The sequence below is a fragment of the Branchiostoma belcheri genome, unplaced genomic scaffold (assembly GCF_001625305.1).
Source record: "Branchiostoma belcheri isolate BF01 breed outbred unplaced genomic scaffold, Haploidv18h27 scaffold95, whole genome shotgun sequence".
NCBI classification, from domain to species: Eukaryota; Metazoa; Chordata; class Leptocardii; order Amphioxiformes; family Branchiostomatidae; genus Branchiostoma; species Branchiostoma belcheri.
The window spans coordinates 561,039-584,413 of NW_017804631.1; the positions used below are offsets into that span (position 1 = coordinate 561,039).

Genomic DNA, 23,375 nt, shown 5'->3' on the forward strand with positions numbered 1-23,375 from the left:
GTCCTGTCACAGATATGTTATAGTGATAGTGAGTTCAGCACAAAGGAGAGGTCCTGTCACATATATGTATGTTATAGTTGGTGATGCTCAATTCAGCACCAAGGACAGCTAGTGTCACAGATACACAATACTCATCATCATCATCATCATCACAATACTAGTAGTTGATAATACTTAGTTCAGCAACATTGTAGAAGGAATTTAGCAGAAAGACAGCTCATATATAATTTAGCTCAGAGTACTGTCGCTCTTTTTACACACCCAAGTCTTTTACTCAGTCGACATTTCAGTGACCGTCTGTCACCTACCTCAGGGCAATTCTAACTGGTTCACATTGCATTGCAACACGGGTGTTGCAATATTACAATATTTACATATCTACTACACATGTGTGAAGTCAGAATTGCCCTGAGGAAGGTGACAGATGGTCACCAAATGTCGGCTGAATAAAAGACTTGGTTGTGTAAAAAAGAGTCTCTTTACTCAGTGTCTTACCGTACTGATGAAACTATTCACAGATTATTTAGCTCAGTAAGATGAGACAACATCATCACCTGGTATCTCAGCCTTGAGTTCCACCCTGTGCCCTTCCTTGACCTGCGTCTTGGGCGTCTCGGCCGGCTCCTTGGGCTCCTCGACCTTGATGATGATGTCACAGGTCACGATGCCGTCTGAAGTAGTCGCCTCACAGGTGAACACACCTGTACAGCAGGAAGAAACAAAACTGTTACTTGCATAACTAGCATAATATTTACCTTCACATGGTCTAACCTAACAAACTACAGTAACTGCTTCATTTATTCTTACACAAACATATTCATGTATTATGGTGAACAGTTACAACTCTATCTGCCTCCTGCTAAATAATTAAGGGTTAATCTATGTAAGGGTTAAACAGTGTATCATGCTTAAACTATGACATAATGGCGTCACAACCAATATGAAATGGTGGCTTCTGATTGATCAACATCACCTGACTATATGATAATGTGTAATAATATTGGAAGTACGTTTACATAGTAAAGACTCTTTTTGATAAATAGATTTGTACCATTAGTAGCAAATGTGCAGATGGGCAACACCAAATCTGCCTATGTCCTTTTCAATGTTTGGACACTGTATCAACAATTAGCCAAAAGGCCTAGTGGGCATCACTTTACCATAAGTTCTTATCAATAGACGGGTTGGCTATAATATGACCACATCTCACTGTAGACGTGTAAGAAGTACTATAATAATAATTTTCAATACCAGAGACTGTTAGTTACTTACCTGCATGTTCTGGTCCGACCTTAGACAGAGCCAGGATGTGGATGTCTCCTGTTGTCAGGTACTTGGAGAACTTGGTGTCTGTGACCTCCATTCCGTTGTGCAGCCATCGTATTCTGGGGTTTCCTAGAGTAGGTAGGGATGGTTTTCAGAATAGCTTTTGATATTTTCATTGTATGTATTAATACAAAGTGGCAACAACAAATCAAAACAAATTTGAGTACTCACTTACAGAAGATTTTTTTTTAATTCATGAGAGTTTTAAGATATCATTACAAGGCAAAACACTCTTTTTCACTCAGAGTTCTTCCAACTTTGATAGAATACAAACTCAAGGTACATGTGAAATAGAGGAAAGTGCAAACAAAAGAACTTTGTAGAGTAGGTATAGTGCATTAATTACCCAATATCTTTGTGATAAAACAGATTAAGGCTTTCAAATAATGGTTTCTATGTGTAGGAAATGTAAGCAGAAAGGGAGAATTCACAAATCAATAATCTTACATCATTTTAGACACATATTTTTAATATAAATAAATATATATAGATAAATAAATGTGCAGCTAAATTGCTAAGGTTTCCAATTGCACCACACCTGGAATCTCTGCCTTGAGCTCGACCCGTTGTCCCACGGCTACGTTGACCTCAGCAGGCTTGGAGTCCTCCTGCATTGCCCTGGCCACCTCATCATCCAGCTGCAGAAAAATAGTACCACTACCATCCGGCTCCACAACCTGGACAGGCCGGGGCTGCTGTTGTGTTGTTGTTGTTGTCTTTACCATGCCATCTGACTCTACGGTTATTCCTTGTACTGTTGTACCTTCAGAAACTGTCGTTCCCTGTATTGTCGTACCTTCAGAGCCATCGGCACACACACTACCAGACTCTACGGTTATTTCCTGTAGTGTTGTACCTTCAGAAACGGTCGAGCCATCGGCACACACACTACCAGACTCTACGGTTATTCCTTGTAGTGTTGTACCTTCAGAAACGGTCGAGCCATCGGCACACACACTTCCAGACTCTACGGTCATTTCCTGTAGTGTTGTACCTTCAGAAACGGTCGAGCCATCGGCACACACACTACCAGACTCTACGGTTATTCCTTGTACTGTTGTACCTTCAGAAACTGTCGTTCCCTGTATTGTCGTACCTTCAGAGCCATCGGCACACACACTACCAGACTCTACGGTTATTCCTTGTAGTGTTGTACCTTCATCAACGGTTGAGCCACCGCTGGCACACACACTACGAGACTCTACTCCTGTCTTAGTATCGGGTAACCCTTCTCTGCTCTGCATGCTTAAGTCTTGGGGTTCGCTAGGTTCATCGGCAGTAGTAGTAGAAACAATCCCAGGGGCATGCGGTTGTAGGAAGTCACCACTGACCTCAAGACTACGTGTGCCCTCTACATGCTGGTGTGGTGCGGCCAACACTTCAGCAGTGTGTGGAAGCTGTCCGTGGGGTTTCTCTCGGGCAGTGGGCATGCGAACACGGTGGTCTCCTGCTACATGTACGTGGCGTGCAACACCTTCTTCACCCACATGCATTGTTACTGGTCGCACCTCATCATTGTCATCATGCAAGTCTAGAGCAGCAGTCACTGTGTCTCCAAGTTCATGCAACGGAGCTACAGAGTCGTGAGTTAACTCGTGTGGTTCCTGAGGTCTTTCTACGTCTGTTGTTTGTAGTGATGGTGAGGCTTGCAGGTTTGTCCTACTGGATTGTGTTGAAGGGATGGGGTGGAGTGGGATATGGTGATGGTGTTGTTGGTCTTCCGTTGGTGGGGAGGACACGGGGCTAGCTAGGCTTGGTGAGTCAGTAACAGTGAAGCTTTTGTGGTCAACAGTTCTACTGGGACTTATTTGTGAGTCCTGGGGACTTAATCTGTTAACATCTCTTTCATCAAGATCAGCTGTACTGGGCACATTACTGTCAATCCCTTCTTTCTTGCTAACAGCAGTTTCGTGATCTGTACCACCTACCTGCCCTGGTTTCACAGCTTGAAAGGCAGGCTTTTCTGCAACTGTTGTTAATGGTTTATCATCAAGACTTTTGCCTGGATGAGGCAAAGACTCACTTAGTGCGACATTTGCCTCTAGCTGATCAGATATTAGGGCTATCTTTTCTTGCTCACTGGGTCTTTCTACCAGTATGGCTGCCTGCCTTTTGGCCTTTTGTTGAACCAGTATCCCCTCACTGCCTACGGGGGCCAGGATGCCTGTATCTGATCTCAGGCTCTCAGGAAGGTCCAGCCTACCTTCTTCTACAACCTGCATGTGGTCATCAGCTTGTCTAAGACTTGGGTCCTGTTTCCTTAGACTTTGTTCTTGTGGGGACAGTTGTAACTGATCTGTTGTTGGAGATTTGGGCTGAACGCTGTCCCTGTCTTTGAATCTTTGATGCCTTACATCACTACCATTATCTGATTCTTCTGACTCTGAACTGTATCTTTTGATCCACAAGGAAGTGTCTCTTTGTTCTTTTTTTATGTCCTCATCAGCTTTAACTTGACTAGGCTTAGATGCTGGTTTTATTCTTTCTTCTGTCTTTTTATCATTCAGATCTTCTTCTAACTCATCTGAGCTGTAGTCTGTTATTCTCTTTCTTTGCTTAAATTTTGGTGAGTCTTTAGTTTTTGGTCTAGTCACAGCTTCATCATCATCACTAACAGATTCAGTGCCTGTAACTTTCTGGCTGAAGGTTCTTAAGTCATTGCTACTATCATCACTATCCCTGGCTTCAGACTTCTGTTCTTGCAACATCTTTGCAAAGGCAAGCCTTCCTTTTTTGATGTCATCTGAACTGAAATACTCCAAATCAACATCTGGCTTCCTAACCTTCCTAGCCTCCCCAACTGCTGGTACGGTAGGTTTTATAGATTCAGAATCTTTATCCACAACTCTAGGACTGCGAGATTCTTCTGAAAAAGTTTTTCTTTCCCTACCCCTTGTATCTTCAGAAGGTACAAAAGATTTTTGTGTTTCCTTTCCTGTATCAAGTTCCAGCTCACTTGCTGCGTGAGCTAGATCTTCTATGCCTTGTGAGTGGTATAAATGGGAATGGGTCTCTTCAACTGAACTAGTTTCATCACTATCCTCTGACAAATATGCCTCATGTAATGCCTCTTCACTGCTGTAAGGTTCACCTGCCTTTAGGCCAAGTAATCTTGACATTTCTTCCGATTTCAAGACATCGTCTATGATACTGCTTGCCTCTCTTGAAGCAAACCTGTCGGTTAGTTCTTTTTCCTTCTCATCTTGTTCTGTTATTCTACTTTGTGCAGGACTCACCAGTTTTTGCCCATCTGCGTCGTCAGCCCTTCTTTTGCTCTGTATTTTTGCAACGTGTTGAAGTCCCTTTTCCGCGAGGGATGACAGAACGGTTTCTGCCTTTTGCATCAGGCGTTCTCTGCTGTCGAAAATGAGCTCACCGCTTGTCCTCCGCTGCATCGGTACTTTGAAGAGAGCCTCAACCTCGGTGGAACTTTCCAGATCTTCTGAAGCTTCACTGCTGCTGGTGTGAGATCTTTCTCTTCTTGAATCTGCTTCTGTAGCTCTGCCTGGTTGTAACCTTTGTTCTCTTTCAGTTTGTTGCTCCGAGAAAGATGTACTTACTTCCTCAGGTGATGACAACGTGATGGTTCCAGGTTGTCCCGATTCTAGCTGTGGAAGGCCCACCACCTCCAGCTGTTTACCGTCACCTTTTAGCTTGAAAGAAATTTCTTGTCCTTCCAGGCTACCAACAGCTGCCCTGTCCTCTCTTTGCTCTTGTGTTTCAGTCCTACCTTTACCCCGAATCTGGAAGGATGGCTCTCTTTGCTGCTCAAAGCTAACATCAGTGTCAGTTTGTCTCTGCCCCTCCCCTGGAAGAGGCTCCTGTTTACCCTTAAATGTCACTGAAATATCCTTATCCTCAGACTTTGATGTCAGTGGTGTGATGGCAGATGGTTTCTGATGAGATGATGGGACTGATTCTGTGGATGGTGTTACATGATCAGATGGCGTGGTGGGAATATGCTGGTCAGATGCAGTCTGCTCTTCATCAGCAGACACGTACGGACTCATGTCTTCGTCATGCAACTCAGCTTCACCCAGTACTGAAGGAGTACTGACTGTGCTGCTGCTTTTGTCAGCATCAGGTGTTATTGCTTTAAATGTTGCAGCATCAGTCATGCTTTCTCTACCTAAAGGAATGGATCTCTCTCCGGAGAGAGTCTGAGTTGATGGAACTTGCGATTCCTCAGCATCTTCAAATTTGTCCTCTGCTTCCAAGTCTGCTGTAGACTCCTTGGTTAATGCTGACATGCCCTCTGCCTGTTCTTTTGGTTTTGGACTTGCGGCTGTTTGAATGGTGGGTTCTATCTGTGTCTCTTTAGATGGTTCAACCTGTAGGATTCTCTCTCTCATTGTGACATCTTGCTCCTGTTGTGCAGACTCTTTCTTCTGCTGCTCACGGTCGTGAGTGCCTCTTGATGATTCAGTATAGTCAGTCTTCTGTGTTATTCCAGGTTTTGTGAATGGCTTGATCTCTGTATCCTCTTTCTCTGATTTCCTTTGGATTTCTAGATCATAGCCAGGCTTGTGTGCATCTGAAGCTACCCTTGGTGTAGATTCTTCATAGGATGTTTTCTGTGAGATCTTCATACCATCTGTGGAAGTGGGAGAATCTTCATGAGATGTTTCAATTTGTGCAGTAACATCTGTTGGCTTGGATGTCTTTTGGGGATACTCTTCTTCCTTCAGTTTTGTTGACACTTTGAGACCCAAACCTCTTTCTGGTTCTTCCTCTGCGCTTTTTGTTAATTCTTCATAAGTTGATCTCTGTGATATTCTTGTTGGATAAACCTCCTTTTGTGAATCCAACTCTATTTCCAAGTTGTCTGTTGGCCTGGGCAGCTTTTGTGGATACTCTTCTTCTTCAAGTTTTGTTGACACTTTAAGACCCAAACCTCTTTCTGGCTCTTCCTCTGCACTTTTTGTTGATTCTTCATAAGTTGCTCTCTGTGATATTCTTGTGGGATAGACCTCCCTTTGTGAATCCAACTGAATTTCCAGATCATCTGTTGGTTTCGCCAACTGCTGTGGATATTCTTCTTCCTCAAGTTTTGTTGATGTTCTGAGACCCAAACCTCTTCTTTCTGGTTCCTCATCTGAACTCTTTGTTGATTCCTCATATGTTGTTTTTTGTGTTACCCTAGTGGGACACACCTCCTTTTGTGAGTCCAACTCTATTTCCAGGTCATCTTTTGGCTTTGGCAACTTCTGTGGATATTCTTCTTTCTCAAGTTTTGTTGATGTTTTGAAACCCAAACCTCTTTCTGGCTCTTTGTCTGCACTCTTTGTTGATTCTTCGTAAGTTGCTCTCTGTGATATTCTTGTTGGATAAACCTCCCTTTGTGAATCCAACTGTATTTCCAGATCATCTTCTGGCTTGGATGACTTGGTTCTTTCTGGTTCCTCCTCTGAACTCTTTGTCGATTCTTCATATGATGTTCTCGGTGTTATTCTGGTGGGATACACCTCTCTTTGTGAGTCCAGCTGTACTTCCACATTGTCTGTAAGCTTTGGTGACTTGGGTGACTCCTCTTCTAGCTCTTTTGATGGTCTGTGATCTAAACCATTTTCAGACTCACGATCTGCACTCATTGTTGATTCCTCATATGTTGTTCTCGGTGTTACCCTAGTGGGGTAAACCTCCCTTTCCGAGTCAAGCTGTATTTCTAAGTCATCTGCTGAATTGGCTGACTCTTTGTCCTTCAGTGCTTTGGATGGTCTGACATCCAAACCATTTTCAGACTTACGATCTTCACTCTTTGTCAGTTTTTCAAGCGTTGTTCTGTCTGTGATGATGGTTGCCTTGGCAGGTTTGGGGTAGGTCTCCCGTTGAGCAGACATGTGTATTTCCAGGTCGTTTGTGTGCACCATTTGTGGATACTCCTCCTCCTCTAGTTTTGTTGTCATTCGGAGGCCTGAGATTGTTCCAGGCTTGTGATCTGATGACGTTCTGGGGTACACTTCTTTTTCTGAGTCCAATTCTATCTCTAAACCATCTGTAGGCTGTTTTCTCATTTTGTCATCGTCTTTCTCTGGCTTTGGAGGTCTGTCAACATCTTCTACAGTTTTTCTTGGTTTTGGATACTCAAGTTCATTGTCAATGTCTGCTTTCTTTGTGTGTTCCTGTACGGAAGATTTCTGCATCACTTTGAGTCCTGCTGAGGGTCTGGTGTAAACTTCATGCTCAGTGTCAATGTCTACATCCAAGTCTTTAGACGTGCTTCGTCTTAAGCCACTGTCTGGTTTTTTAGACTCTGCTGCATTCCTTGTATCTACGTCTGTGTCGAGATTGCCACTGCCTGCAGTGGAACCTACAACTCTGCCTGTATCATCTACGGAGATGTCTGCGTCTTCATCTGTGTGGAAATCGTCGCTAGTGCCCTCCTGGTCTACTCTGTGCAGTCCTGGCCTCTCTAGTTGTCCACCTTGGGAGAGAGAGGCATGCATATGTGTGTCTTGACATGGCGAGGTGGAGGTTGTCAAGGATGGGGTTAGTAGCTGTTTTGGCTGGGAATGAACGAATGATTGGTCGTCGTCGTCATGACGGGTGACAAGTTCGTCGGGTCTGATTCGTGAAGAAGAGGGTTTACCTCGTTCTGCGGTGAACAAAACCTTCCCAGCATGCAGTTCTGAATCCTCAGGCTCGTTGTCATCGAGGTCGAGCCTGCCTGACGACTCGTCTAAAACTACCACCCTGGCATGCGAAGGCCCCTTCTGTGCTCGGGCCGATTTCGGCTTAGCGGCCGGTTTTGTGGGCTTGGCCACTCCAGCATGCAGTGCTTCATCAGGCACACCCTTCTCAGCAACACCTGTCCCGTGTAACACAGGTGAAGCATCATCACCTGCGACAGATGGAGGCACACGATGGACAGGTGAGACGATGGAAGGCACACGTGTGGTCCTCACCTCCTGGTCTTCCGAGAAGGCGTGGGACTCGGTGACGGTGGCGGCTGTGCTCTCTGAGCTGAGCTCCTCTTCCTCCGCTTCGTCTGGTGGGAGAGGTTTTCTCGCGAACATTCCCTCACGATCTTCCTCTGCAGCCTCAAGCTCATCGCCATCTAGGAAACACAGATGTGTCAGTAATCAATCAATCAATCAATCAGTCATTCAATCAATCGATTGATCAATTGATCGATCAGTCAATCAATCAATCAATCAATCAATCACAATAAATGGATCTTTATTGAGTTGTCGAATCACTAATAATATTATTCATACTATAGTGATGAAAAAAAGAGAATAAATGAGGAACTTAACTGGAATTATATATAAAAATATTATGATACTGCTTACTACTAAATGCTAATATCTTTAAATATAAACAACATTCTACTTGAATGTTTCATCTATCTGAAAACATGTTCTAACAGTTACAAAGTTGTAGAGGATGGACAGTACATAGTGTTATCGGTGCACAACACATGTCACTAAGTGTAAATACAAAATTTCCCTCCACTCACCAGCTATGAGCAGTTCAGCGCTGCACCTGACCGTTCCGTGAGCGTTGGAGGCCACACAGGTGTAGGTTCCGCTGTCGCTAGGCAACGTGTCGTAGATCTCCATATTGAAACTGCCCTTCTCCTCGAAAATCTCGTAACGGTCGCCTGAAAAAAAAAAGAGATTTGGGGTTTTAAACTAATGTTTATAAAGTAACGAAATAATGATGTTTAAAAATAAATGGTTCACTGCTTATACATGTACCCTAAACAATTTTTTTGGACACAACAAAGGTACAGCGACTTTTATAGGTCTTTCTACAACAGTTACTATGATGCATACAAAGAAAAAAGTGGATACAAATGAATCAATCCGCGTACAACTTCTTGAATAAATCAACATGTTGAGTTTGACATATCGCCTATACTACTAATGCTAAGGTCTAAAAGTTCTTTGTATTTACACCTATTAGCACACAGTGAGGATTATCTCCTTCTACAAGGCTATTTATCTATAGGATGGAATGTATAAAAGTCTGGTGAGCAAGCAGAAGAAGTTGAACAGCTTTGAGCATTTATCATACGATCTCTTGTCTATTGTCCTATCTGTTCTGCATCTGTATCTGTCTAGCCGGTATAACTACCCTTTGGCATAACACACCAGGTCTTTACCTTCTGTGAGCACTGTGTCTCCCTTCATCCAAGTCACCCTAGGTTTGGGGTTGCCTGACACCTTACATGTCAGCTGTGCAATGCTGTTCCTCTCACACACCTCATCCTGCAGGGGACGGCTGAACTTAGGGGGGCCTGTTTGACAGGAAGAACATCAGGCATAATTTTTATGACATGCAGCGATTTGTTTGACAAGAACGGCATCATGTAAAAATGTAACAGTCATAATTTAGAACTTTTTGAGAAATACAACATCATGTACATGTAACTGTGTTTTAACATTTACCAAAACATCACAGAAAAGTATACATTTTGATAAGGAGATTATCCAAAATTGGAAATGTAAGCATAGATGAAGATTTCAATAAGAACCACATGACATACACACATGACGTACATTGTGACAGTGACAAACAATGTTGAAAAATTCATTCAGACCACACCCCTTACTTATCAAACAAAACTGAAATCATTTTGATTCACTATTAGAATTTTCTTTATTATCAAAAGAAAGGATTGTGGGATTACTTGGTCCGGCAGACACATCCTCTTCCTCAGAAACTCCTCTCTTCAGGGGGGAACCAAGTTCTGAGAATAAGAAATCATAATAAAAGTGTTATTCTGAAGCATTCATTTGGCATAATCATGAAGAATTTCAAAAGTGCAAAAAGGAATATGGCAGATTTGTGTACCAGTAAACTTGGCACACACATTTCAGCACCAAGGACAGAGTCAAGAAATTTTATTTTCTCTCCTTTTCTTTGGTAAGGATTCTTAAAGTCTGATAGCAATGTATTTTACTCCCTTTTTATAGGAGCATGTAAGGCAACCAACTGGATATGATTTTGGAAACGGTCAGACATTTCAGTAGCATCCACTACCTTTCAGTGACACTGGAGAGTTGTCAGAAAAGCAGCTTCATAAGTACCATCTATTGATTGATTTGCAAATAAGTGAAGATGATTTTTAAAGATAAAGTCCAAAGGGAAACAAAAGTTACACAAGACAAGACAAGGATAATGCAATTTAGCCAAGATAATGGTACAAAGGATCAAAGAAACAAACAAACAAACAAACAAACAAACCTTTAACAGTGAGTTTTGCAGATTTAGACACGTCCCCAGCTGGGTTCCTTGCTGTACAGGTATAGACTCCCGAGTCTTCAGGAAAAGCTCCGTCTAACGTAAGTTCAGCCGTTTCCCCGTCGTAAGACATCTTGAAGTACTTGGAAGGTTTGATGTTTTTGCCGTCCTTGTACCAGGAGATCTGAGGGTCCGGAGCTCCCATCACTGTACAGGAGAACACTACCTCCTCATCCTCTTTGCAAACCTGGGGTTAGATACCAAATAGTTTCATCAGGTTGGTAAATTATAGGATACAGGTCCTGGAGTTTTCTTTTACACAACCAAGATAGATTACCTTGCTGACGTTTAGGCAGAAGCTCTGAGGAAAGTGTCTGATAGACACCGAAACGTCAGCAAGGTAAACTATCTTGGTGGTGTAAAAGAAAACTTCTGTATCCTGGTGTTAGATAGTTGACAAGGTTCAGCAAACTTAAGGCTACATCATGTACTATGTTCTCAGAGTTATCAACTTTAAGGAAAGTGCATTGGCCATTGTCAGCTTTAGATGTGTAAAACAGCTAGCTTATATTACATACTTAACGTTTTCTTTTGCACGGAAGAAAAGAAGACTCCTTACTACTTTTTTTAAAAAGTAGCTGGACTAGTATTGCTTTTGCAAAAGTCTTACAAACTCTTTAAGAAATTGCATTGAAGAAAAGAAGACTCCTTACTATGTCTTTCAGCTTAATAAGGCTTAGAATACACCATTCCAGGTTAAACTCCATGTTTCCCTTTTCTTAGAGTAACTGGACATGACTAATTGTTTTTATATTAAGTCCAACTGACTTGGAAATCTCAAGAGGTTTATTGAGGTTTACTGAAGAAAAACTCTCCTTTAGCTGCCCACCCGAGGGTAACAGCTACATAATTATTTCAAAGAAAACAAATGTGTAACATCTGAAGACAACAAAAGACACTGCATAGAAAAAAAAAGAAGATTCCTTACTATGTCTTTCAGCTCAGACTTGAACTCAGGAGGAGAGGCCTCATCGATGCTGTAAAACATGTCAGTATCTTCTGTGGAACCACTGTCAATGGAACTGGAGCAAAGCATTAGGGGTTAGTTCTACAGGAGGGAGGGAGACAGGCAGTCAGGCAAGGCACTACACTCTTAGATATGCATGTCTAGTAGTAGAAGTAGGTTACACTATATTATCAAGAGATATAAGTCTCTTAACAACTATGTACTATGTGTTACAGTTTTCTTTATGTTTAGATTGATATGAATAAGTATTAATGAATTGGTTTCTGGTATGAGTTTGTTTCTGTTCTTGTAAAACCTGTGCCATGCAAGTCTGTGTATTGTACTTGTTTTTTTGAAAATCTAATAAAAATAACATGGAAAAAAAAAGAGATATAAGTCTATTATTATCTGTAAACGAGTAGCTTAGGTTAGGCTGCCATTTGCTATTTTGTAGGAACAATTGAAGTACATTTTTCTGATACATGTAACAAGGATGAAGAATGCATTGTTTAAAGCACAAATTTATCATCCTGAGGATATTGCGATGTATTCAGATCTGTTTGAAATGAAATTTATTGGTAATATGGCCTACTTCTTTCCATAATTTTCAACCAAGTAATAATACTTGAATGCAGGTTATTTTGTTGTGTATATCTCCAATGGAGATCAAAATTTTGTGGTGATTTGTTACAGAAGTAAATGATTTTAAAACCTTAAAAAGCTTTCCATAATTCATACACTGCACACCTCGTAACTTGTATTAATATTTTCTAATAAATGCTTTTAATACGGATAAAGATGGAGACTACAACAGATATTGTGATTTTAAAACAAAACTTGCCAGTCCTGAGTATATTGAGATGTATAGAGGTATGTTTTATGGATGCATTGTCTATTTTTCTTCATACTTTCCATCAAGTAATAGTAAATATCATAAGTTGATTTGCTTATGTTTCGTGTGAGGTGTGACAATTTCGGCAAAGACTGCAAAATATGAAAGACTTTAAAATCGTAAAAAGAGATTTCTGTAAGATATTTTTAGCATTACCAACTAGGTACTATGTATGTTAGCATCACCAACTATGTATTGTGTATTTTACCATACGATGTATCCGCTACATCTGTTGCGCAATAAGGTTCTTCTTCTTCTAAAGTTCTTCTTGTAATTTGTACACTGCAAACTTGGTAAGTTTTATTGCTGCTAAATGTTTTAATACAGATACAGGCTAAGCAGTGTAACAGTTTTCTAAGGAAGGTTACTTTCATCAGGGAGAAGATGCATCTCTGCTTCATGCTCGGGGCTGGGTTATAGTAGGGGGGTACCGCGGTGGGGGGGGTCAGGCAGGGATAGGGGGTAGGGATTGGGAGGGGGTAGAACAGAGTTAAGAAAGGGGGAGGTAGGAGAGGGCTATAGTCAGATTCAGACTCGTCTAGATCTATGTGGAGTTTCTGTTTCACTTATAACAGCTGAGTTTGTACAGTATAGTCTGGGCCCTGGCCATGGGTGGGGTGTTTTGATCTGGGACATGTTCTTGATGTTTTTTTCATGGAATTTAGGGAAAATTTTTATCTCAAACCAACTTCTAGATACCTAAAGATGCGAGGCACTTCTTTGATTTGTTGAAAAGTACCTGGGTCCAGAATTTTAACTGGCGGAACATAATCATTTTACAATGAAGCAGTGAAACATAACTCCATTGTTGTTCATCATGCTATTGCTACAGTATGTCATCCACTTGCTACAGAGTACATAGGAAAGGTCCATTGAAACAAGTGGTTTCTGAATCGTAATGTAACAAAATTTGCAACATTTCAAACATACAAACACATTACATGTACATACAGTGTATCACAGACTCAGGCAAATTCAAATAAGAATTAATAAAATAATGCTCCCTAGACTAATCATAGAGAGAAAGACCAACGTACCACTTTGAAACAATTTCTTGTATTTGTTCAAAAATATTGTCAGTTCTTATAGCTGTATTTTCAATATCACAATAATCACTGATCTTAAGGCCACACCAATTTAATTTCTTGGTTAACGGATTTTTCTAGAAAAATAATGGAGCGGGCGGGCGAAAAAAAAATAAAAATAAAAACAGGTCTAGGCATCCTATTATGGCCCAAAATGGTACAATAGGAGCCATGAAGTCAACACACCAGGCTGGTTCAAAATTTAAACAATGAATTTTGAACTTTTATTGATACCACTGCATTGAAATATGGAATGACTGTAACAAGTAATAAGAAAAGGACTGTTTTCAACTGTTTGGGGCAAAATATGAGCATTTTGCAGTTGATTCTGAATTTTTATTTTTATTTGCAAATCAGAAAAAAATGAAGCGGCAAATCCGTTAACCAAGAAATTAAATTGGTGTGGCCTAACGGACTAATAAAAGAAACTAACTATTAGCAAGGAAACTTTCACAAAGACTCAATATGTGGGGAGCCTCTAAAATGGCAACTTTTCTTGGAATGTTCAAATAAAATACCAAATCAATCTCTACTACTGGATAATTTACAGAGATAAATTCTGAATGTTTCTAGTGACTTCTTCAGCATCACTAAATGAACTGAGAGCACAAGTCAACACTAATCACATGTGAAGGAACTAAAAAAAAAACACTTCTTGGAATAGTCCATGTGGAAGAGGGGTGTTTTTCCTACTAACCTCAGCAGAGATTGCAGCTGGTCCTGTGTGATCTCCTTGTGCTCTCCCTCCTGTACGGTGAGAGTGAACTCCTCTGTGACTCTGCCCTCAGCATTCTCCAGCACACAGGCGTAGGAGCCGCCATCGGTGACCAGAACTGTTGGGATTTCCAGCGTGGATGAGAACTCGTCGCTCGAGATCCTGTACCGCTTACCTTGCTGGAGCGTTCGGCCATCCTTAGCCCAAGAAACTTGTGCAGAAAAAAACATTTTGACATTAAAATCAAGGACTGAACAGTTTCAGTTTATTGAGATACCCTTCAGCCCCCAAAGGGGCTAATCTTCCAGGGCTTTTTCAACAAATATACACAAGTACAGAGACAAAACAGATATTTGCAATTACATGTATCATACACTGTTACATGTGTAGCAGTAACAACAACTCACAACTAAAAACTTCAGCATGAGAAGTTTTCAGAGGGCATCTGCAATCTTTCTTTAGCTATTCACACAGCACTTTATCTTTAACTTAGTTTGTCCTCAAAGTTGTGTAGTGCTTAAACTATTGCTTGGAGTTCAATATATTCCTTCTGGTATGCTTTCATGTACATTATATACATGTATCTTTCTGAATTCTTACTTAAAGTCAGTTCCTCATAACAAAGGCGTAGCTCTTCAATCTGTGTTTCAATATCTAAGGAGGAAAGAAGAGCTCTTGACGCTGTCCTTGGTGCTGAAACCCGTGCTTGAGCCTTCAGTGGCGTAACACACCAGCTTTGCAGGCATGTGGCACGGTGACAGCTAGCTATATCGCACCAAACAACTTGTTGTACTCAATGTATGCACATGTAATTGCATTTGATTGTATAAAGCTTTCTAGTGTAACACAGGAAAGAAAGGGCTGACTTTCCTGAATCAGATATATTTTGATGCCAAGTAACAAATGAGATTCCATTCATTTCATTGTATAATTAGCCCAGAAGTGAACAAAGAATCTCCTTTTCAATCCCCTCAACCACCCAGAAATAATAGAGAAGTCCGATTAACCTTGATTGATCCCCGAATTTGCAGTATTCAGACCCTTTTTTGGTAGTGTCAGAAAACACCTGTACCTTTAGGAGCAGGCTCTCCATCCACCTCACAGGAGAACTTGGCACTCTTGCCCTCCTCCACAGTCTGGGAGGCTGGCGGCTCGAGGAACTCCGGAGGGAAGGGCTTCTCCTCGACGGTCAGCCCAGCGCTGCACTTCTGCTCTCCGTGCTTGTTACGGATGGTGCACACATACGTGCCCTGGGAACAGATAGGGGTTAATGCATTAGACTAGACAGTCAGTCTATTGAACAACTAAGAACTCTAAGGCTTCTCCTGCACAGTCAGCCCAGCGCTGCACTTCTGCTCACCGTGCTTGTTACGGATGGTGCACACATATGTACCCTGGGAACATAAGTGTGTTAATGCATTAGACTAGACAGTCAGTCTACTGAACAGCTGAGAACTCTAAGGCTTCTCCTGCACAGTCAGCCCAGCGCTGCACTTCTGCTCTCCGTGCTTGTTACGGATGGTGCACACATATGTACCCTGGGAACATAAGTGTGTTAATGCATTAGACTAGACAGTCAGTCTACTGAACAACTAAGAACTCTAAGGCTTCTCCTGCACAGTCAGCCCAGCGCTGCACTTCTGCTCACCATGCTTGTTACGGATGGTGCACACATATGTGCCCTGGGAACAGATAGGGGTTAATGCATTAGACTAGCCAGTCAACTGAACAACTAAGAACTCTAAGGCATCTCCTGCACAGTCAGCCCAGCGCTGCACTTCTGCTCACCATGCTTGTTACGGATGGTGCACACATATGTGCCCTGGGAACAGATAGGGGTGTTAACGCATTAGACTAGACAGTCAGTCTATTGAACAACTAAGAACTCTAAGGCTTCTCCTGCACAGTCAGCGTGGCGCTGCACTTCTGCTCACCATGCTTGTTACGGATGGTACACACATATGTGCCCTGGGAAAAATCTGGGGGATAATTCATTACCTATACCTTTACCTAGTCCCATCCTCATGTCTGAGGGTCGGGGACTATGGTGGCATCCAGTATCAGCCTCCTCCACTCCCTCTTGTGAGAGCACTCTGCCAGTGGCATGCCCATCCAGTCCATCTAATTCATTAGACTAAGCCAAATCGGTTCCTTGTCTCAGAAACATGTACAGTCAAGTATATGTGTCTCAGAACCATAATAAAGATGATTTTAACTCTCTTTGTTATTGCCTGTTTCTTTACTTCTGTTCTGTAAGAATATGTATGCCACAATACCAATGATGACAAAGTTTGAATGCAGCACCGTGTTGCATGGCAGGTAGCAAAACTTTACACAAGAGCACAGAACAGGCAAAAGCTATGAACAGTGTATAGAATAATTTCACCATATGGCAGCATTTTATTTGCAAGAATATTTGAAATCATCATACATTATTTGCACACATCCAAAATGATACAGTGCACGACATAACAGAATACTATATGACAGAGGAGACAAACTAAACAGTATATTTACAAAGTACCTTGTTGTCAAGGCTGACATTAGAGATCTCCAGGGTAGAGCTGTAGTCTACAGTAGTGATGGAGAACTGGCCGCCCTCATGGATGGGCCGGCTGTCCTTGGACCAGATCACTGCACAACATGGGCAAGAGTAACAGTTATTTTTAACCAAAGCACATTGAAATAGCTATTTGACCACCAATACTTAATTGGATACAGCATTAGGCATCAGAGAGAAAGATATTGAAGAAATTGTTACCGTCTTTGTCCAAGTCAAAAAGAAAATACTTTGAAAAAAATTATGCCTGTTTCAATGGAAAAACTACATAAAGAACCACTAAAAAGTGGTCGAGCAGTAGAGGTGGTCACTTGTACAGGTTTGACTGTATTTCAATATAAAGAGGTCTAATTTAGTAGAATGGTTTATTTCAATTTGAAAACTCAAGACATACACACTGACGACAGACTCGCAGGCAACCACACTGGCTGCCTGAATTGCTCTGAGGTCACACAAAATATCATTAAAATATGGGTATTATTGTTAAAACATTATTGCATATTATTACATAGTCAATTTGTTAAAATTTATAAATCATAGAATATTCCTCTGCTTTAGTAAATAATTTATTCACTTCCATTGCCGCATTCTACACAATGTCCGAACCACACTCACCTTGTGGTTCAGGGTCCCCATCCACCTCACAGCTGAACTCCACTGTGTCTCCCTCCATAACTGTCTGTTCTTTGGGCTTCTTCAGGAACTCTGGAGGAACCTTCACTTCCACAACATCTATCTGTAGTAGCAGGGAAAGAGGAAAGCAGAAAAGGACTATAATTATACCTTGTAGGCCTGACAACACTATAATTGTGCCACAGAAGTTTTGTAGGCCTTAATTACAACACTAAAAGTATGACGAAAAGTACTTGTAGGACTGACACTATCTTTTAGAATTGTGATTCCTAATAGTATGTAGATTATAGAACTGTGGCTTCTGTTTTAATACAAAATTAATATTGTACTGAAACCAAGATATGCATGCAGCATACAGCAAGTATGTGTCAGGCTGCAATAAATTTGGTGCTTCCTTAGCCTATAGAGTTAAGAGGATCAGCCCACTTTCAACCTGAGAAAAAAAAAGAATGAAACCTAAAATACCCCATCACAACATATGTTGAAATGACATTTCTGCTAAATACATGCATAAGGAAGTCAAAAACAAAGAAACAGACCTTAGCTGACTGAAACATACATTGTAGCTAAATCTGCCGAATAGGAATGAATGGTCTTTCAAAATAGGAACGAATGATTATACACACAAAACATTAGCCTTATGATGAAATCTTAAAAAGTTGTAGCACCCCACCTTGAATGACTTGGAGACAGACCCTCGGATGTTGCTTGCCTCAATGGTGTACTCAGCAGAGTCCTTGAAGTCGGCACACGGGATCTCGAGTGTGTACTTGTTACCTGAAGACGTGATACTATAACTGTCTCCTCCCTCAAGAACCTTGGTGGTCTTCTTGTCCTTCTTGGTCCATTTCACTGGTAGAAAAATAAAAGGTGACAATGAAGATCACAACTGATGATTTTCTGCCCTTAGTAACACCCATTTCTGTACATAATATTACCTGTTGTAGGGTTGTGTTAACAAACCAATGTTCTACTACAAATTAATATCCTTCCACTGAATACTTGTTTCGATCTTTTTGTCCTTTAAAGTTTATATTAGAGGGCAAGAAGATATCTTCAGCATAGCATTCTCATGTCATCTGACATTTAAGACTATTCACATAAAGAGTTTCTGTACTTGACCAAATCATCATAATTTTTGTAAAACGACCTGAGAGAGTTAGTTGCAAAAGATGACCTAGACTAGAATGATTGTTGGATTTTAGCTGATACATTGACAAATTAAAATCCTATGAGCTGTCTCAAATACAAGTAGTTGATCCTTTGTGTTGGAAGGTTTAACTCTAAATTACCTGATGGTTTGGGTTCTCCCTTGATCTCGACCGTGACCTTGATGGGTTTGCCGACGTCAGCTGTGATGTCCTGCGGGGCCTTGGGGAAGGTCGGAGGTGAGAACTTCTCCCTCACCGTCAGCTTAAACTCACTGGTCTGCTGCTCATTCGCACCTCGGGCTACAACCTACATGTGTACATAAACAGGACAGAAACACACTGTCAGGAAAAGACAAGGTAGAAGAGATGGCACAGTCTAAAGGTGGCAAGGTTTTCTTTTGGTTAGGGTTGTTAACTCAGAATTTGAAGGTTCCGAGTTCAAATCCCTGCCTCTCCTATTGGATCAGTTTTCCTCATTCTCAGAGAGTCATTGACAAGCTTTTCTTATACATGATGTTTTTGACTCAGGGTGAAGTGACCTTGCATTGTCAATAGATAGCTTTAAACAATGTCTAGAGCTAGAAGTTCAAGGGTTAGGTGTAACAAGTCGATCGGTGTAATATAGCCAGCTGCCGCCGCGCCGCGTGCCGGCGAAGCTGGTGTGTTACGCCGAAAGGCGGTTATACCGGCTATACAGATACAGATACAGATACAGAAGTGATGCTGTTCCAAGCCTTAGCCATATAACCCATAATGTTAGCCGTCAAGGCAGCTAAAATCAGTAGAAGGTAGACTAAATGCTCTGTGCAAAAGAGAAGTGGATCTGGAGAAAAGAAACTCTGCAACAGACCTGAATCAGCTTACAAATGTGCCCAATAACATCTGACAAAGCCTGTCATTCTCATTGCTCAGGCATAGCTGGAACTGTAGGGCTGATATCAATTAGGATTTTACCATGGTCAATATTGACTGAAGGAAGCCATATAACTTAAATTGGCCCTTGCATCATCATCATGTTCATGATACAAACCCACCTTGTAGTTTCCCTTGTCTGTAATAAGAGCAGGTTTGATGTCGAGTGAGTAGACGGTTCCCTCAGTGGAGACGGTGTGGCGGGCGTCCTGTTTCACCTGGGTGTTGTCTTTGTACCAGTTTACTGGGGAAAAGCAGCAATAATACAGATTCTCAAATAGAATATTAAGTAAATGTGAAAATATAGTCTGAAGGGAAGTCTGTGCCTTGGCTCACACATGATTTGCAACTTTATTGCATGACACTTGTACACAGTACAATGTACCGTAGCAACTATTGAACATTATGCAAAATAAAGGTATCAAATAAAACTTAACACTGCAATTACTAATTTAAAAACAATGCGAGCTAGTATAAGTCTTTAATATAATGTTACAATCATTAGTTTTGTACAGGAAAGTCTGTGCCTTGGTTCATTTGCATTTTTTTTGTAACAAAGCACTGTCTTTTATGCATTTACATATTTCTGCATCTAAAGATAGATTCAAATTTGTCTATCCGTAGCATCAAGTCTCTTAAAAACTTTTGTGCTTTATTTGCAAAATGTGAATAGCTTGTTACATAAAACATCATATCTAGAGCATTCAACAACAAAGTAACATTCCTGGTTTATTTTGTTTGGATGAAATGGGCAAAAACATGTACAATGTACATACCCATAGGAGCAGGCTTCCCTGTGATCTCACACACAAACTCTGCAGCTTCTCCCTCATCTATAGTCAGGGACTCTGGAGTCTTCACAAACTCTGGGGGAACTGGGACCTGGGAATTAGGTTCACAGAACAAGACAGTTGTCAATACAACCTATATGGGAGCAAATATTTAGCGTCATGATTCACCTCGGTTAAGGACGATAAAATTATCTTGATTACATGTACTTACAATACAGCTGTTGATACGTTGTAATGATTGAATCATGTCAAGGTATCAGTGGCAAGTAACTTTTCTTCCAGAGTCAACAAAAATTGTATCATTGCAAACTAAGATACACACTTTTCTCTCTTTCTGATGTGCATGGGCATTACGATGAAGGCATGCTGTTTAGATGTTTTCTTTAGAGTCTGTAGTAGACTCAAACTGAATGCAGTCTAAAATGAAATACTGAAAATGAAACTCTGATCATAGTTTTGCAATGGGCTACATGTATAGCAATCTCTCCCTGTCTGCCTTTGAAATTGCAACAGAAACAGCAAGAAAACTTGCTTTACTACAAAGTACATATTAATTATACGTACCACTTACACATATATTAAGGCACAAAAAAGGAAACCAAAACCACCATGCGTGACAAGAAAGATTAAGAACTAAAGGAGATAGAAAACTGTCTGACCTCCCTGATGGAGAGGGTGAACTCATATTTCTTCTGCCCGCGGACGTTCTTGGCGATGATGCTCCACTTTCCGCTGTCGGCCATCTCTGTGGGGAGGAGACTCAGGAAGGCCTTGTTCTCCTCAGTTCTGATCCTGATCCGCTCGTCCTGGGACAGCTGTTTACCCTCCTTGTGCCACGTGACTGGGAAATGTGTTATAGTAGCATGTATATGTCATCCAGTTTATTTCAGAAGTATGTCAGTGAAGGTTAGACATCCAGATAATAAGATACGCCAAAAAAACAGTTACTCAGGCAACTGGATATGGTTTTGGAAATGGTCAGATTTTTCAGGTAGCATCCACTACCTTTTGTCATTGACACTAAGAGAGAGGAGAAATGCAGGTTTATAAGCACAAATTATTGATTGATATGCAAATGAGTGAAGACTTTACCTGCATTTCTCCTCTGGTCTCTCAGTCACTGACAAAGGGTAGTGGATGCTACCTGAAACGTCTGACCATTTCCAAAATCGTATCCAGTTGCTTTTACTGCTTTTTTGGGGTAAGAAATGCTTATTTAAAACATACATTTGAAGAGACTGTAAGTATTCTAGAATGTACATACCAACAGGCAGCGGCTCTCCTCCCAGCTCACACTCGAAGCTGTGGTTGGTTCCCTCGTCAATGATACCAGACCGAGGTTTGGTCAGGAACTCAGGTGGGCACGGCTTCTTGTTCACCTGTAGGCAGGTGAGAACACAGGTAAAGAGGAGTTATGGAACAAGATTATGGTGTATAGAGCTATAATAGTTCCTTTGACAAGTTCACTGAAAAATTAATTTCCTCAAACTGCTATAGACATTATACCTGTCCTTGGTGCTGATTGTTGGGTTATCTTTGGCTGTTAGTTTACGAAGCCCTGGTCCTCATTAGTTGTTAGTTTATTGATCCCTTGTTATGATTGGCTTTTAGTATACTGCTATAGACATTATTTCTGTCCTTGGTGCTGATTTTTTAGTTATCTTTGGCTGTTAGTTGACTGATCAATGGCCCTGAATGGTTGTTAGTAAAAAATGAACACCAAATGGTTTATTTACATCATCATTACAGATCGTACAGTGACAGCCTTTAACGGCTGAAGAAAAATACGATTTACAATTAAAAGACTATATAAAGAATGTATACATAAACAAAATATTTTGGACCATACAGTGTGCTTGTCTTACTGCTCATTTATGACACTAGCCCTTTGTTGTTTAGTAGGTCTACTAGGTAGAGCAATGTGCTCTTGCTCTTCCATAAGAATGTAAAAAGTCATTCTGCAAAGCTTAATAAAAACTCACATTGAAGTTGAAGTTGTAGGTTTCCTACAGGTGCAGTACATTCTGCCAGCACGAGGCACTAATTGGCTGTTAGTAAAACTTGTTTGTCAGGTAACTGAAACAAGCCTAGTGTACTAAGTCATACGGTAAAGCCTAATATTGATTGAACTGTACTAGAAAGCTTAATGAAAACTCACATTGAAGTTGAAGTCGCAGGTCTCCTCTCCTTCAGAGTTGATGACCTTACATGTGTACTGCCCTGCATCGCTGACTGCGGCTGTAGGGATGACCAGCGAGTGACGGTCTCCATCATCGATGATCTGATGCTTCCTGGTGTGGACTATCTCTTCTTCATCCTTCAGCCACATCACTGGGAGAATATAATTGTATAGTCTGATGTTAGCAACTTGTACAGTTATTGAAAAACAGAATATTTTCCTCATCCACTTAGTGAAAACTTAATACACCTAAAAATACTGCATATGACAAGTCTTTGAACACAAATGCACTCCTAGCATAAGTGCCTGTCCCCATCATCCATGATCTGATGCTTCCTGGTGTGGACTATCTCTTCTTCATCCTTCAGCCACATCACTGGAAATAATAGTTGTTGTTAGGCACAAGAATTCAATCCTCATTCAGTTTGTAAAAGATGCCAAATGGAGCTTTTGTCAAAGTAAAAATGCAAACTGATTATACAGTTACTGTAACTATTATGGCTTTGCCCCTAGTGAATCACTTAGATTTTTTCCCTTAAAACTGCTGTTTTCTGGCCTTTAGAACACAAGAGAAATCTGTCAATCTGGCAACACATTATGTTCACCCCTCCATCCATCCATCCATCCATCCATCCATCCATCCATCCATCCATCCATCCATCCATCCATTCAATCCTTCCATCCATCGTTCCCACCTTTAGGCTGGGGTTCTCCGTCCACCTGCACGTCAAACACTGCCTCCTGCCCCTCCTCCACTGTAGTAGACTTGGGTTTGATCACAAACTCCGGTGGAAAGTGTTCCCCTTTTCATTCCTTCCTCATTCCTTCATTCCTTCCATTGTTCCCACCTTTAGGCTGTGGCTCCCCGTCCACCTGCACATCAAACACTGCCTCCTGCCCCTCCTCCACTGTGGTAGACTTGGGTTTGATCACAAA

General features: G+C 41.2%; 1 protein-coding gene across 1 annotated transcript in view; it reads right to left on the reverse strand.

The window, feature by feature from the left end:
- Nucleotides 1-23,375, reverse strand: part of LOC109461662 (muscle M-line assembly protein unc-89-like) — a 44,505-nt gene that overhangs the window by 19,948 nt on the left and 1,182 nt on the right. Inside the window, exons 2-19 of the mRNA XM_019758043.1 lie at nt 22,419-22,591; nt 21,525-21,639; nt 20,920-21,101; nt 20,246-20,351; nt 19,592-19,713; nt 18,699-18,864; nt 18,080-18,258; nt 17,389-17,509; nt 16,738-16,847; nt 15,286-15,463; nt 14,196-14,424; nt 11,504-11,597; nt 10,519-10,762; nt 9,962-10,021; nt 9,434-9,568; nt 8,786-8,929; nt 4,563-8,383; nt 1,865-1,964 (exon numbers count right to left, since the gene is read on the reverse strand). Coding sequence (XP_019613602.1) covers nt 1,865-1,964; nt 4,563-8,383; nt 8,786-8,929; nt 9,434-9,568; nt 9,962-10,021; nt 10,519-10,762; nt 11,504-11,597; nt 14,196-14,424; nt 15,286-15,463; nt 16,738-16,847; nt 17,389-17,509; nt 18,080-18,258; nt 18,699-18,864; nt 19,592-19,713; nt 20,246-20,351; nt 20,920-21,101; nt 21,525-21,639; nt 22,419-22,591 — 6,279 coding nt within the window. The remainder of the gene's footprint in view (nt 1-1,864; nt 1,965-4,562; nt 8,384-8,785; nt 8,930-9,433; nt 9,569-9,961; nt 10,022-10,518; nt 10,763-11,503; nt 11,598-14,195; nt 14,425-15,285; nt 15,464-16,737; nt 16,848-17,388; nt 17,510-18,079; nt 18,259-18,698; nt 18,865-19,591; nt 19,714-20,245; nt 20,352-20,919; nt 21,102-21,524; nt 21,640-22,418; nt 22,592-23,375) is intronic.